The following is a 14805-nucleotide window of genomic DNA, read 5'->3' on the forward strand; positions in this document are numbered from 1 at the left end:
AGATCGAGATATCTCACCTTATGAACTCCACCTGGCAATGGTATTTGATAATTACAGTACTTGACAAAATGTGTTTTATGTTAGTGCGGCACATGTAGGCTTTATTTTTCTCTCCTTTAGAACCGCATGTTTACCTTTAATTAATGACAATGCTTATGTAAGTTTAAAGTGTTTATTGTTCAGCATATCTTGCCATGAATGCAGTCTGTTGTGAACAAACACAATGCCCAACCCCGTATCTTCAGTTGCCAAAGTATTTACGGAATTTAACTTATACGTATGACATGTTTCACTGCAGATGCATGTTCTCAAGTCCAGATAATCATACAGCTTAATTTTGTATCAAGTATCACTGAGGCTGAACACTCATCCAGGGCAGCCTTTAAATAACTTTGTACATGTATTAGCAGTGATGAGACAACATCCTGGTTTACGATCGTCGAGGTACGCTCGGCATGATGAATTCAACCACCTACATCATGAAAGTTTGTAAAATGAATATTTTGTCTATTATTTTGTTGAGATCAGTGTTCATTGCTGCCTAAACTCCGTTTGAAAATGGTGAGGATATTTTTGACCGTGTTCTTGATGATCATTCCAAAAAAAGGAGTTGCACAAGGTGGGTTTCAAGCTGTCAACATGCCAAGGTTAAATGAAGCTATATTTGATGCTAAGCTAGGAGGTAGGAAAATTAGAACATATATTATACAGTCGATCCAATTAAGTATCGCGCGCCTGAATTTAATCGATGGAAACATTTTAATTGTTAATATTAACTGAATATGGATATTTTTATTGAACCATGAAAACGTAACATCGTAAACGAAGAAAAGTTGCTTAAATATACTTAAGTTTGTGATACCCTGTCTATAGTCTACGATGAAATGTAGCAAGGAGTGGTTCTCATCTTTATTTTTGGGGCATAATTCGCTATGACTAAGGTTGTCAAAGTGAGACAGTCGACTTAACCTCAGTGAACAGTCGGACTAAACCAAATGTCATACATTTCTGTAGAAAATTATCTTTCTCTCCATATTGAATAACTTTTCAGGCTAAATGTGATCCGTTATTTTATGAGTAGGTAGTCTATTGGTAATTCAAATCGCATTCATATAATTTACATAAAAACAGACATGGTGAACATGAAAGTCTTACCTGTCGGATAAATATTGACTTGTTCGTGAATTTCTACGCACACGTGAGAAATTAAACGATCATTCTTCAAACATATATTGCATGCATGGAGAGGGAGAGAGAGCTGCAATAACTCGGTCGGTATATAGTCGGACTCCTAATTCAAGGGTCGCGTATTCAATACTCATCCAGACGAGCCCGGGCCTGGATGCATCGGTGTTTGTTTGGGAAGAGCACTTACAAGCACAACTGTTTAAAAACTATTTCAAAGCTAAGACTCATGACATCAGTACAAGACAAGTTTAATCCTTACAAAATAAGGAAGGAATTAAGCGAAGCAGGAAAGAACTTGACAAAAAAGGATATATCAATAACTTCCTACAATATATATTGAACAGAGAGAGAGAGAGAGAGAGAGAGAGAGAGAGAGATAAGGTATGATTCCTTGGGGATATACAGTTCCAGCAACTATCTGGAGTGAAATAGTTCTAGCTCGATATAACCAGTCAGATATTTGACACATTTGTGATCTTCTGCCTTCTACCCAGACAGTAACAGAAATCTAACAGCACGTTGATATAAATAAATTTTCAGTCCTTCAATTTGTTAAATTTGTAATCAAGTAATTCGTGGTCTCTGACACTCCCATGTCCTGCAGAATTGTATACGACATTTCTCAGATTTGTAAACACTTACAGACAGAAGAATATCGGATAAGTTTTTTAAACTGATTTCATATCCAGTATCACTACTTTGCAAATTTGATAAAAGTGCACGTGTTCTCTCCTTGTCCCATCGGAAAGATGGAGCGAGCAAGTTTTACATACTCGGGAAAGATAGACATATATCCTGATTCCAAGATCACCTAGTATTGTATTTAAAAAGTCTGGTCTCCGGGACTATATAAATTAATTTGTCGTGCATTACACAAGTCGTATTCAGTAAGAGATATGCAAGCCTTAAATGCACATGTATTTGAATTGATGATCGCTTTAATTGTTCGTTTCTTTGTTTCTAATGGTTACTATTGATCGTTTTAATTGTATGTTCCTTTCTTTAAAATGGCATCGTTTATTCATTACTAGCATTCATATTTCTTTCAGCAACACGATTCGAAATTAAAATGAGACTTAAAGAGAGATAAACTAGATATAAAGATATGTCAAATCTAGAGACCAGACTTTAAGAAAATAACTCACACACACATACATACATGTATATATAATTGCGATCTGCAATATGATGTATACGAAACGGAAAAGTTTTATATACATGTCACATGAATAAGCTCATGTGATAATGACACAATTGTTGAAACCACGGCCTGTATGACCGGCTATTGACATACATGTATGCATACATAGTTGTAAGTGCATGCCATTGACAAAAACATCTACAGCCGGAAGTTTTATGGATTCATATCTATAGTGGATCTAATGATTATAAGATATTTTCAGAATGTTTGCATCGTATCCGTTAATTGGTGTAAGAAAGGAATTTTAATATGGGGGGGGGGGTATGAAAGTAGAATGAAATTCATTTTAGAGCCTAATTCACCGTTAGCAATTACGTTTACGGCAAAAGGTTCGAGTCATACATAATCGTTTTCTTTGTTATACCCTTTCCATATCATAGTACATGTAGAAGGGAAGAAATGACAAATTAAACCATGATATATTGATAAACGAAGCCCAATACCCTATATTTCATGGTTCATTAGCTTACTATATAGAACATGTAGACAAGGAAGAAATAAAAAATTACACCATGATATATAAATTGCCGAAGCCAATTACATATATTTCATGCATCATTAACGTATTTTTTTAAAAACGAAAATATTCAGTGAATAAGGGATTCGAATTAAAGTTACACCTTGGGCAAGACATTTTACTTCAATTGCTTCTGCGATCGATAGCTTATGTGCGTTGCTGTGCCTCAAATACATCAAACCAAGCTTCTTGCAATAATAACTGTCCAAAGTTTAACAATTCCTATAATTTCTACACGTTTATAAGTGTAACTGAAGCTAGTCTTGTAAATGTTATCAGTAAAACTTAATGCAATGTTGTGTCCTTAGTTTACTCGCATTCTCTGACAAAAACTATATCAAAGACAGCAGACGAAACACATTCAAGCAGGTATAATCCAACCAAGCCAGAAATGTTGTGCATCTTTGATGCATGCCATTAATTAAAATTATTTTAAAAAATACATGTTATACAGGTCCTTTTATGGTTTAAAGCGTTGATTTGAGGTTTATAATGCACCAGGTTAATACTGAAGATTACTGATGCCAGCCAGTACACCTTTCACCACGATTTTCTTTGTGTTTAACATTACATATGTTGTAAGACTCAGTTAACTATGTAAACTGTATTGTCCTTTCACTTACTATCAGTGTTAGAGACTAACTGATCACATGCCTTTGAAATTCTATCATTGTAGTTAGAAAATGTCATCATATCTGGAGAAAAATCCTATACAAAGATATCATTTAATATTGCAACACACATGGTTGGTTTCAGAACCTTACTGCTATGCAAATGAAACAAAATCTGCGTGTGGCTAGCTTGAGATCGATGTACCCCCATTTCCAACGACCTCAAGCCAATATACCATTTCACGGTTATTATCTCCCTTGAAACCACCACAGGTCGTCTCGGTACAACTCTCTTCCGGATAGTTCAATCAGTTAAGATGGCAGATGTAGATCAAGAAAATGTGACAGACCGCTTACATTCCGCAAGCAAGATCGAAATCTCACTAACTTAAAAAGAAATTCTATCAATATTTGGTCAATTGTTTTTACATCTTTTATTTTTGTAACTAACTTGCGCTGTTCCCAGCTTTCAAATAAATGTTCTCTGCCAATTTCAGAACTTCATTATCTTTCCATTACTACCTCATGCTCTAGTTTGTATTATTTGATTGTGCGAGAAAGTATCGCTGCGTAGAAAGATATTTGTTGCAATTTATGTCGCTTGAAGAATAATGAAAATATACTTATATTTTACAGCTTTAATCATTGCAGTTAATGGAGGTTGAAGGACAACGAGAAAAAATTCTAACTTCTTAAGGTTCTTTTATTATTGATTTAGACTGTTGAAATTCTGTCAATTTTCATTATATTTTTCATGAAATAACTTGAGTTATATCTAGGAAGGATATTATTTTTTTCTTTTCAAAATGCACAAATGTCGTCCACCCTTGAACTGACAGGCACACATACGAGTCACCTTGATGATTATTTTAATTTTATTTCCTTGAACGGTTGGATTTTTTAGAGTATGCAGTTTGGAGAAATATCGATGTTAGACACACTATGTATGTTTACGGATATTTGTGGCTCTCACCTATCTGTATGTCTGTCTGTCTCATTTCATTTGGTACATGGGTATGTATATGCTTGAGTGAATGTGTGTTCGCATACGTATATTACATAAACATACTTCTAGTTAAAAACTAGTAGATAATGGTGCTAAGATACAAACAGTGACTGATAGATAAGGTATCTATTTATTATTGACTTGAAGAGCATGTTCTTACAAATAGTCTCTTTTTTTAAGTCACCCTGTCTGCAATTTTACATCCGGTCACGCGGATCAATATCGAGTTAAAAGGCGAACAAAGTAATAGGACGGACTCTGAAATAATTGGATCTTTTAAACTTACATATTTAATCCAAGTAAAGCTAAACCAGTTTTAAGAATGCTGTTCCAGATGAATTTGCTGGTGGCAATATATATATATATATATATATATATATATATATATATATATATATATATATATATATATATATATATATATATATATATATATATGTATGTATGTATGTATGTATTTGACTGGACATAACAAGAAAATATATATATGAGGAAATACTTTTTTGATTGTTTAAAAATGGGAGAACCCCTCCCCTCCCACCAAAAAAAAAAAAAAAAAAAAAAAAAAGGCCATTGGGCATGTTAAGTAATCTGAATATTGTACGATATTTACATCCAAATATAAATAAATATTCCATCTGCATTAATTAAACTCCTTTATCTTTATGATAGCTAACGTAATTATTGCTTTAAGTTCCTCTGAATACATTAATATACTGTGTTCCATTAAAAAAAAAACTTTTATGGTTCAAAATATTCAGCATTACAGGTTAGCTGACGTATCGAACTCATGTTATACTATTCTTATCGAACTCGTGTTATAACTTTCTTAACTCGTGTTATAAACGAACTATTAACCTTGAGAAAATAACTGAGAAAGAATGATATATCAACGTATGAAAAATGCAAATTGTTGAGATGGTTTTCGTTCAAGTTATGCAGCTAAAAATGTGCAATAAATGATTAAAATCGGAGAACAAATTGACATGTTCCTACAAATGTATCTGAAATTATGGATAATGAATCTATATTAAGTGGTATAATATAAATATAAACAGTGTATTTAATTTAATTATTTGATATCATTTAAGTATGGACAGTAAATATTATTTAATTATCTGATATGATGTATATCTGGACATCGAATCTAATTATCTGAAGTAATGTCTATAATTATTCTCCTAGTATGAACAAAATATATTAGACATATATCATTTATTCATTGGTTTGACCATAATGATCGGTAAGTACAGCTAAGATTCCTTCCTTTGATGACTTTATGTTTCGCTAACCAAGCGTAAAACGGTGCGAAATTCTGAACTATCCGGAACTGGAATTTATGTTTGTGGGCATCCGGATTAGAACTAAGGGAGGTAATTTTAAGCGCTACCATCAATAACTCCGTTGCAACTGTGAAACCCTCTATAGTAGCTGTCAAGAGAAAAGTTCCTAAACGCGCCAATACCACAAATAATTTGTTTCTAAACAACTAGCGACCATATATTCAAGTGACATGTGGAACTAGTCAACGCCAGATCCATCGATGCTTTCAGTGCAAGGGTTGGTGCGGGGATCGCTTAGCACCCAACCAGATCTTTTTAACCTGTTTTTAGCAGCACTTGGACCTCGCACCGCGTTTACATAGTTCATATCATGTGCGAGTATGCTCCAGAGAAACCCAGCACATTACTGGAAGAAGAAGAATCCTAATTTGACACTTGCGTGGTTTCTCGTGCTTCATATTTGTATGATTTGCCGTTTCGCAGATCGGAATTTCATGACACGTACAACTAAACATGACCCAAACACCTTTTACGCAGAATAATGAATGTTTCAGATGACCCAATACTTATACGTGAAATGTCCGAGAATTCCCAATGATATGCTATTAAGGACGGTATATTTCACGAAAATAATCGATGCTTTCTCATCTCGTGAATACTGTACACTATGAACATCTGCTGCTAATTACACGGTTTGAGAAATATCTTCCCAACATCAACATAACCAAATAAATAATCACTACAATCCAACAAATCTATAAACAGAGACGTTAATACAAATAACACATGTCATAGGTTTCTTAGATTATATCTCTCTGAGGGACTTTTCCACAGTGTCCTCCACCCACCCACCCCCAGGTATATTGACGGTTTCTTGCTACAGTGGCTGAGTTTTAAAGGTTTGTGAACTGATGAACACAGAGATTGCTTGACCGACTGTCTGACTAACTGGATGCTCAAATAACTATGTACTTGAAGGCAAAAATGTTTATTTGTTAGCTGTGTTAACGGAAATTTAAAATATTTACGTGTCTTATCGATGGCATGAGACTCGTATAAAAAGGTAGACCAGTCGAATATTAGGTACTGGTATCTTGGTTTCATATAAAGCTGGTTTTCACTTTCTATTTTTATTTTTCAGACCCTGTTAACATCTGCAACCACGTAAACAGACAAAACAAAATACCGTTGAAAATTACCGGCTCATCTATAAACGTAACTGCGGCATGCTCGTGTCTTGTACAGTCTCAAGGCATTAACGTGAGCGTCGACTCAGTGCAGCTGTACGGATCTCGGCAGAATATATCCACGCTGACAATTATGGACGTAAATCTCTATGTTTTCCCTGAAGAGGGATCGTCGAAGGCCGTAGATGGGGAATTCATTGTATACAATAGATCGAACGGTCCACGAAGTTTTAAGATGGATAGCTTCATCATCATTTGGAACCCCGTTTCAGGAAATAAATCCTCAACATTTGAAGTGATTTTGTCGGGTACATCCTCTCTGCTTTCACTTTTCGTATATCATCATTATTATCACATGTTACGGTGAGAACGACAAAGTACAGTGTAACCATGACAACCACCCAACTATCTCACCGCCATCACAACCACTAATTTTACAACTTCATTACTTCAAGACTGCTACATCTTCAACTGCTAGTACTAAACTTTTCTTAAAACAAAGAAAATAGCTTTTGTTGATGCAGAGAGAGAGAGAGAGAGAGAGAGAGAGAGTACGTTTTAATGTACGAGTGATGATGATGATGATGATAGCAGTTTTTTGAGACGTACCTGGTTTAAAGAAGTTTACTTTTCAGACATGTTGAAATCCTTCTTTTAATTGCAAAATATATTGGCATTTTGAAATTTATACAGGAAAGATTCATAAAATATAGATCCAAAATGTATTGTATCATGGAAGCTTAACTGTATATACAGGTAACAATTCCAGCTACTTTGACATGCTCTGCATCAAACACGGAAAATTTCCATGGTCTGCGTGGTTAGATCCTGATAAATTGCAGTTACTTCTATCCACGAATGGCGGAGAAAACACAAGGAAGGAAAGCTTGGATGGTGGTGTGGGTAAGTAGAACACAGGGCAATATGGAGAAAATATAAATATACTGTTAGTTACTGGCCTGTGTTTAATATTTAGTTAACGCAGCGATGCGGTCATCTTAGAGTTGTCATCGACACCTTTGTAATTCTAATACGGCCGTTAAGAAGTCTCAAACCACCATACCATAAATACAACCAATTTTTGGGGTGATGAAACCCAAGTATTCTCAAAATCCGTGCGAAGTTTCAACAGTAAGTCAAAACCGAAATTGACAATTTTTGTTTTCATTTTTAAACCCGAGTTATGTAGGATGAAATTTGAGCGCAATTCACTTTCTCCAATCCAAATCCTAAATGGGATTCTAAATGCAGTTAAAGATGGTCATGCCTGTATTGGCTTCTGACCGTAGGCAGTCATTTTTTGTCAGTCATAAAGTTAAAATATTAACAATACCCACTGCCCTTCTGTATTTTTAAAAAATAATAATATAATTGACAGATTTGCAGTGGGTCTTGTCAACAGTTTCCCTTTTTCACTGACAGGAACCAGTGTGTGTGTGTCCTTCACAGATTTAAGCATTTTCTCTGCTGTTTTGCTGTCACGAGAAAAGTACAAATAGAAACGAAAGAAAATTGCAGCTCACACAAGAACATCGCTTAACCGTGAATGTGATGTCTTTGTGTGTGTGTGTGTGTGTGTGTGTGTGTGTGTGTGAGAGAGAGATTTTGCTGCATCCTCCTTTCAAATTGGTGGCACTGCTTCTAAAGATATTTTTTTCCTTTTCTAAACAGCATATGGAAATACTGTGTTGAAATTTGTAATTTATGAAACGGTCGACTTCATGAGATAATCTTTATTTTTTCTTTTCCTATTTTTATTTCAAGTTGCAGGGGCATTCGTTGGCGGTTTAGTCATGGGACTTTTGTTAATTGCTGGAGCAGGCTTGGGATACAGGCAAACACTTTTCCGAATTCTTCGCAAACATATGATACTGCAAGCAACACACACACACACACACACACACACACACATATATATATATATATATATATATATATATATATATATATATATATATATATATATATATATATATATATATATGAGAGAGAGAGAGAGAGAGAGATATTTCATATTTAGGTCGCTGCAATGGACAAATTTCAGTGAAAATTAACTCAGTAAATGATCTTATGGAAACAGAAATATCTTAGAAAAACACTTACTAGTCTTGTACGTTGTCTTTTTATTTCCAAATGATCCTTTTAAATGGAAACATATCTTATACGAGATTTTAATGAAAAATATCTGATGATATAATGTAAAAAGTCCATTAGAATTAGAAGCTGTACATTTGAGATGTAACAACATGATAAGGCTACTAAATAAACAGGAGAAATATCCATCGACAGTAGCTGAAATTCAAGACAGTATGATATATTAAAACAAAATTAATTTGTGGCAGATGCTTTTTTAAATAATCTCATTTTATGTTTCATAAACTGTCATTCAAACATATTGGACAAAATAAAGAGACCTTTGCAGGTATTGGAAATGTGGGGAGACTCCATCTCCTGTCCGTAGCGCCCTCAAGCGTCTTAGCCTAACCAAAACTGCGGAAAAAATTAAGGACTATGGCCGGCTAGGGGAGTCAATCGATTATCAGGGTATCGACAGGGCTAACAAAAGGTAAGCAGCGATCATGCTAATGAAGCCATACAAATTACATTTCGAACTCTTTGTTGTTATGAATATTGATTGAAGGTACGTCGATCGACATGTTGTTTTGGGTAAAAGGGTTTAAAAAGTTCTGAAACCATTTTGACACTTTTGCTTTGAAACTTAAAAGGCGATACATTGATGAGTAAAACGTGTGTGATCGCTGTATAGCATAGTTTGTCATTGTGGATATTTCTCACTAACCTTCGCCTTTTCTTCTCACCTTTTTATGCTTGGTGATGCTAATTGCTCGACGTACCCCTACAAGATCTCATTCCTGAGATTCGGGTAAGTAGCCTATCTGAGGTCATCATAGCTACGATGTCGTAACCTCAACTTGATTTGTTGTGGTTGAGGCTACGAACTGATCCCATATCATGTAATGGAGCAAAAAAAAATCATCACTAAAGTAAGAAAAACAAACAGTGTAGAAATCAACTACATAAGTATAATCATGTTGTGAAAGAAGTTTGGCTTATTTTGAATTTATTAAGCCCTTACACGATAAAATAAATTGGCATGGTTACTCTAACCTTATCCTGTCCGCCATGACAGATAACGCGAGACTCTCGCCGTGACCTCTTTTCTACGTAAGGCTTGCCAGAACATATTTTGGATATTCTACGCTTTATTATTATCAATCAAGTGAGAATAATCGCTTCTTGGTTGAATTTCAAAGTTGCCGATAAACCGTATTTACTTTTAATGCGCAGAATTTCTGACCCAAACGGCGCCAAATTTTTACTACGATTTGTTTACATTTCCAAATAAGGCGTCGATGTCCTTATATGGCACACAAACAAACAAGGCTGAGAACAGCAATCATTATTTGAAATAACATGACGGACGATCTAAACGAAAATATCGGCTGAAAAAGTAAACGAGATTTTACAACTATTTCTACAATGATTTTCGATACTTCCGGTATTAAATAAGAGGACTACTCTATTTATTGGATTATATGCAAGGAATATGTTTAAAGTGTTATTATTAGGCTAAAAGAGTGCCGGGTGTGATTCACACCCGGCTTGCTCCATTAACACGTATATGCTCATGTTAGTACCCTGTCCACGAGGTACGAGTAAGGGTACTAATATTAGTACTAGGGTCATCACTGTCGTAACCAATATACGTAAGTAAGTAGTCTATCTGGGGTCATCACAGTCGTAAGCAATATACGTAAGTAAGTAGCCTATCTGGGGTCATCACAGTCGTAACCAATATATGTAAGTAAGTGTCATCACTGTCGTAATCAGTATACGCAATGCTCACTGAATCGCTGGTTAGGAATCAGTCTTATGGGCTGAGGTTTATTAACCGGTTAAATGGGACACAATAAGTGATATCATAGTTATAATAATAATAATAATAATAATAATAATGAGAACTTTGTATAGCGCCTAATCTTTAGAAGCTCTAAGCGCTTTACAACATTAGACAACACCTATAAGATAAAAAACATATAATGATATGATTACAAAAACAAACACCATGAAATTAGAAAGCATTAAAAAAAACATGCTGAGAATATTTAAGGTAGGAAACATTATTAGGTCTTTAAGTTTGTTTTTGCAGTCGAAATAAGTGAGTTTTGAGAGCCCTCTTGAATGTGATCACTGTGTCTTTGTGTCTAAGTTCAGTGGGCAATTCATTCCACCTTGCTGGGCCCTGGTATTACTAATTAATATAGTTTAATCGTAGGTAAACCAGAAGCATTGCTATTTTTATAATTTTGTTGCATAAGAAATATAATGCATTTTATGTCATGAAAATTGCAAACAGTGCTATTATCACGATTTCTTGTACGAATCAATTATGCAGATTTTGCATACATTTTGTAGCCATTGTTCCCTTATCCAGCCCAACCAGTGCCAGACCATTGCGGTAGAATATAATACCCATCATCCTTGGACTTAGTCTGAAATACACATAGACACGTGAGTTCCGGTTTCTCACGTTCATCATGGTTTTCTTTTTTCTAAACTTCTTTTCAAATAATTTTAGAGATTATGACAATTACATACTAAAAACGACCCCCCCCCGTAAAATCACAGTATCCATGTATGTCACCTCAGAGTTGTGGGACGAGACGTCAATTTCCAATATTTTCTCCTTAGAAATAATATTTTAAGGTATAAATATATTTTTCTTATGAGCTACGCTGAAGATATCACAGATATTTCATATTGTTATCAGTTACAAATATGCCAGCGATGGCGTAAATGAACACTCTTGCAAAGAAATGTTTCGTCCTTATATTGTGGGACTGGGTTTTCATGAAGCTTAGATTTCAATCTTGCTTTCTGTTGGATGTATACTTGTAATTTAAAGCTTTCACAATGATTGATGAAAGTAAATAGCAACATATCCTGTACTACAAATCTTGATTCATACAGAATACAACCATGTATAGCATCAAGTTACCGTACGTACTGTATATTGAAGATTTCTTTGCACAGGAAAATTCCACTAACTCTCAGCATCAGATCTATATTATCAGGAATAACAATTTTAGTCATTATTAGCCTCAGTAATTATTTTAGCAACGGAAAGAATAGCAATACTTGGTGATCTGTTAGTCAAATGTGTTAGACGATCCTAAACCGAGGCTCAGACATAGACGATCCTAAACCGAGGCCATGAACTAAACGATCCTAAACAGAGGCTCAAAAGTAAACGTTATGCCGGAGAACGATAGGGAAACAATTCAGATTTTTTTAATGACAAAATAAATCTTGAATAGAATGTTCAAAACAGTAACAGTTCCCTCCTTCATTCAACTTTGTAATTGCTTTTTAAACCTCATTCAAACCCAGAAATTAGTGGAAGACTAGTCATTATTCGTAAGACACTGACGGTTTTATCATACGGGGGTATTTTGTTTCCCTTCAAATTTGCAAATATTTCACACATCATCTACTGTCCTTTAAAACTAAATTCATAGGAAAACCTCAGTGTACCAAATACACATCGTTTAAACTACATAAATGACACTCATTCATGACATACACCCTTTTCTGAATATATATATATATATATATATATATATATATATATATATATATATATATATAGAGAGAGAGAGAGAGAGAGAGAGAGAGAGAGAGAGAGAGACACACACACACAAAATACAAAATTATAAACCCATGCAAATTGTTCATTATTATAAATCAGTCTGTTTTGATGTATATATTCTTTCACGCATCCAATCTTTTTTATTGCGTCTGCTATTTGTCGGTTCTGCTGGCTTTCCTAGTGTGTTAAGTTATTCGCTGACTATTCAGCAATGTGATTTATTCTTTGTTGTCTTCTAGATTTATGTACAGTTTGTTGAAAAAATGGCATGCACGGTAGTGTGATAAATAAGTTTGAAAATGTACGAAAATATATCTATCAATATGCCTAAATAAATAATTCATCAATGTCAACGAGCACATAGCCTTCAAAAAGTGATTTACGTCATTCATATCAATGTGGGTAAAATTTCCGTTATTTTTGGAGGTATTATGAATTACAAATGTATTTTTACCATTTAGGTATTTCCTTTCATGAAAACTTTAAGAAATAAAATGCAAAACATACTAGATGCTTTGCGAGGCATCAGATATTGTAGATATCGTGACAAAAGCCATCGGGAGCAACAAGGCACTGGAAAAAAACATAAGAATAATTATCTTGGTAAACTATTCCACCAGGTATTAAACAGTAAATGTAACGTCCTTAGTAATAGAGGTGATTTATTGGATTTGATAGGGCGATATCTCGAGGATGACCTTTCTCGATAATATAGCTCGGTGGGAGTGGAAAGATAGAATTTCAACAGAGAACAGAGCAAGACTATTGGGAAGAAATAATGCAATACTAGCCCCCCCCCCCCCCCCGAAAAATAACAAATTTAATCAAAACAAATTAATAGCGGCAATTCCAATTCTACTTAAGTTACGTCAACAAAATTTAATAGCAGTTTTTAATTTGGATTTATTTTATCATAATAACAAGTGGTGAAAAGAGCGCAATGTCCACGACTGATGGCATCACCTTCTTCCCTTGACCATGTATCAACGTCTTCCTATTTCCTCGATCCTTGATATTCTCTACGCTTCATCCCATCCTGTACTTCTTAGTCCTTTATTCTGAACTCGTCACTTCTTTTATCGGACTTCCGTCTTCGGACTATTTCGTCTCCCCGCAGAAAGCTTTTCCTTAAAGGACAAAATTACCCCATAATCTCTCTATGTACCACTTTCTACACGTACATAAATTCCCCATTTACATTACTCATAGGCATAATAGCTATCCACACTAGTAGTTAAGTGGGATACCCTACGTACAATGGGAATTAGCATTACAGGGACCCCTGGGACACTCTACGTACAACGGAAATTTAACATGGCGAAAAATCGTGGGACACTCTACGTACAAGGGGAATTTAACATGGCGAAAAATCGCGGGTCACTCTACGTACAAGGGGAATTTAACATGGGGGAATAGAGTTTGGGTTTGTTTAGGGACAAGGGGAATTAAACATGGGATTTTTATTTTTATTTTTTTTTTAAATTTTTTAAATTTAAATTTAAATTTAGGCAATTGAAAGGCTATCTCTTTTCGAGAAATATGGCTGGCCCTGAAAAGGGCCTTTGGGTTTATGTTAATGTATTCATTAACATAAAGGGTACCGCATTGGTCTTCTTCTTGTCCTTAGGCTACGTCTCACTGTTGGTCCGTAAATCAGCACTCTTTTCAGGCATCCTTGTCTTTCAACGTAGATCCTACGTATCCACAGGCTGGTGTTTGTCCTGTGGACAACGGTCCACTTGGATCGGACATACATGGGTATGTCCGTCCGGAACATCATGGAAGAGACAAGCGTAGAAGATTGCACATCGGTCCACATCTTGAAGCGACGAGAACAAGTGAATCAATGCACTGAACTGCGCTTATTTATAGGTAGAGGTAGGATTGAAACGGATTGAGTTCATTCACCAATCCAAACACGCGTTACAAAATTCAGTCAGCCCGCATCCAATCCGAAGAGAGTAGTCTGTGACGTCAGTTGGTCTATATAGATTCGCTAGCGCTTGTGTGCAGTCAATCTATGCGACAGTGATTCAACATGACGGAAACTCAGAAAACGATCCATTGGGGTGCACCAGCAGGGGAGACTGCCCAAGGGAACCCGGACTTACTTTCAGAAGAGGTACATTGGGATTTTGTGG

The 14805-nt window shown here is 35.2% G+C and overlaps 1 protein-coding gene across 2 annotated transcripts in view; it reads left to right on the forward strand.

Annotated features, from left to right (window-relative positions):
• The first annotated feature begins 369 nt into the window (after nt 1-369).
• LOC149786110 (uncharacterized) overlaps nt 370-14805 on the forward strand; it is a 33998-nt gene continuing 19562 nt past the window's right edge. Inside the window, exons 1-5 of one of the 2 annotated variants that reach the window (XM_089976427.1) lie at nt 370-682; nt 6948-7301; nt 7750-7896; nt 8758-8827; nt 9416-9559. In XM_089976427.1, the coding sequence (XP_089832553.1) occupies nt 559-682; nt 6948-7301; nt 7750-7896; nt 8758-8827; nt 9416-9559 (839 nt within the window). In that variant the 5' untranslated portion in view covers nt 370-558. The remainder of the gene's footprint in view (nt 683-6947; nt 7302-7749; nt 7897-8757; nt 8828-9415; nt 9560-14805) is intronic. The other variant, XM_089976428.1, reaches the window with a different exon arrangement.

This window comes from Sinohyriopsis cumingii, chromosome 12 (genome assembly GCF_028554795.1).
Source record: "Sinohyriopsis cumingii isolate HCF-2022 chromosome 12, ASM2855479v2, whole genome shotgun sequence".
In the NCBI taxonomy this organism is placed as follows: Eukaryota; Metazoa; Mollusca; class Bivalvia; order Unionida; family Unionidae; genus Sinohyriopsis; species Sinohyriopsis cumingii.